Source organism: Nannochloropsis gaditana (genome assembly GCF_000240725.1).
Source record: "Nannochloropsis gaditana CCMP526 unplaced genomic scaffold scaffold075, whole genome shotgun sequence".
In the NCBI taxonomy this organism is placed as follows: Eukaryota; class Eustigmatophyceae; order Eustigmatales; family Monodopsidaceae; genus Microchloropsis; species Microchloropsis gaditana.
Window position 1 is genome coordinate 55,405 of NW_005803878.1, and position 2,176 is coordinate 57,580.

At 54.2% G+C, this 2,176-nt stretch overlaps 1 protein-coding gene across 1 annotated transcript; it reads right to left on the reverse strand.

Moving 5' to 3' along the window:
* On the reverse strand, positions 1-1,430 carry NGA_0547400 (heat shock protein atpase subunit; the record flags this gene model as incomplete). Its single annotated transcript, XM_005855899.1, has 3 exons — positions 867-1,430; positions 581-721; positions 1-195 (listed from the first exon to the last, which is right to left on the reverse strand). Coding segments are annotated over exons 1-3 (888 nt in total), but the record flags the coding sequence as incomplete, so codon positions are not given.
* Between the last annotated feature and the right edge of the window lie 746 nt (positions 1,431-2,176).

A 2,176-nucleotide genomic window follows, 5' to 3' on the forward strand; every position in this document is an offset into this window, starting at 1 on the left:
TCCTTGGCCCATATTGATGTTCCCCAGGTCCAAGCCGTCCAACAAGTCGGAGAGGGGGTGGAGAGAGGAAGGGGAGGAGGGCGACCGGGGTTCTCGGGGGGGGACGCGGACGGTGTAATGGTCGAACTCGCCTCCACGCAAACGGCTCCTTAAGTCTTGTTGTTGCTCGGAACTCAAACCCTTGGGATTTCCTAGCTGGATAAGGGGGAGGGAAAGGGAGGAGGGGAAGGAAGGGAGAAATGGACGAGGGAGGGGCGGAGGGAGGGAAGGAGGGAGGGGGAGAAATTAACCGCGGAGAGGCGGGAGGGAAGAATGAGGAAACCGCAGGGAGGGGGAAGGAGGGCGTGAGAGAGATATGGAGGGAAAGAGAAAAAATGAAGAGGGATGGACAAGATAGTATGTATATGTATGTAGGGGAGGGAAGGGTGGCAGGAAGAGAAGATATGAAAGGATGGAAAGGGTGGGAAAGAGGAAGAGCTGAGCAAGAGGATGAAGGTAAAGGGTAAGAGAGGAGGGAGGTCTGATAAAGGGGACGAGAGCAGGGAGGAGGGAAGCAGGGAGGGCAGGGAGCTCGACGTACCTTGAGGAGGTCGAGGACCTTAGTCTCGGCCTTGGCGTGGGCCTCCGCCGCCACATTCTTCTTCTCCAGCTCCCGCTCTAGGCGCACGGCGTTGTCCAGGAGTCCCTTGATCATGTCGCTGGTGTTGGCGCCCACGAAACCCTGACGGGAGGGAGCGAAAGAGGAAGGGGGGAAGGGAGGGAAAGAGGAAGAGGAGGGGGGAGGGCATGGGTGAGACGGTGACTGTTGCCATGGTCCTTGTCGTGGCTCTATCCGGACGAAAACAGCCACCCGCTGCTTCACTCACCACTTCCGTGTATCGCGTGGCTTCCACTTTAATGAATGGGGCTTCGGCCAGTGCACTCAGACGCCTGGCAATCTCGGTCTTGCCCGTCCCGGTGGGTCCTTTCATTAAAATATTTGAGGGCGTCACTTCCGCCCGCAAATCTTCCGGGAGCTGGTTTCGACGCCAACGCATGCGCATAGCGATGGCCGTGGCTTTTTTGGCCTCCTCTTGCCCGATGACATACTTATCCAAATGTGCCACTATATCCTCCGGGAACGAATCGGAACTTAGCTGTGAATTGCTTTTGCCGGGGTCATCGCAGACACCTGACACGCCGGCTGCACCAGCCGAGGTTGTCGACGTTGCTGTGTCGTCGACGGGAGCGTGTGCATGCCTTGTCGCTTCTTTCGAGACGGACGTGGCGTAGGGTTTCCTGGTTGTGGTATTAACCTCCTCGCGATTGACGCTTTGAGAAGACGCCGCTAGGGGGCATGAGCCGACGACTCTGCGAGGAGGCGTCGGAATTGCGGACGTAAAGGAAACACGGGTGCGCTGGAAAACCCGTGGGAGCATGGTGATCCTATTAGGAGCGGAGGATTTGGCAGATGTGGCGGTGGAGTACGAAAAGGACACGGTAGGGTTGGGTTGATGCGTCTCTCCATACTTTACTTTTGTGGGGCGCTTGAGAAGCTCCTTCGTACACTGTACGTTTTACCTCTCCGAAAAGCGGCACCATCCACAAATCCTCGAGAGGAGTGTCCGAGCAACGTGCCAACAGACACCGCAAGAAAAAAGCACCAAAGCACTCCGAGTACAGTCCTCCTCGCCTCCAGTCGCCGCAACATGACCCGCTGTCCATGGCGATGGAAAGAGCGGCGATTTTAATGAAAGAATGTAATCATTTAAAAAGAAAAATGAACAGTTTCCCACAGATATCGATACGGTTGTTACATGAAAGCAGTATGATCTTGTTTCACGCCCCTGGTCAGGAGTATGTACGCTGGGAGTGGCAAGGAGCAGTACACGATGGAAATGGCCATCGTAAAAAGAAGTGAAATCAAAGATGTCTCAACCTTCTAGTATGGCCTCGCAAAAACACATCTACTGTTATTTTTCAGCCACCCGCACCATTCCTTCGACTCTTATGGAATACTAGGATCTCTGCCAGTCATACTCACCGCCTTCCTTGGACAGGCATGCAGACAAGAAGAAATTTAAATGTGGTGATCGCAACAAGGGCAATCAATTGCTGATTGGAATATTGTGTTCGCGGCGCATTTGTATGCTTTTTTTCTCGTCGTCACATTCACTCCTTCTGACATCACTCTTAG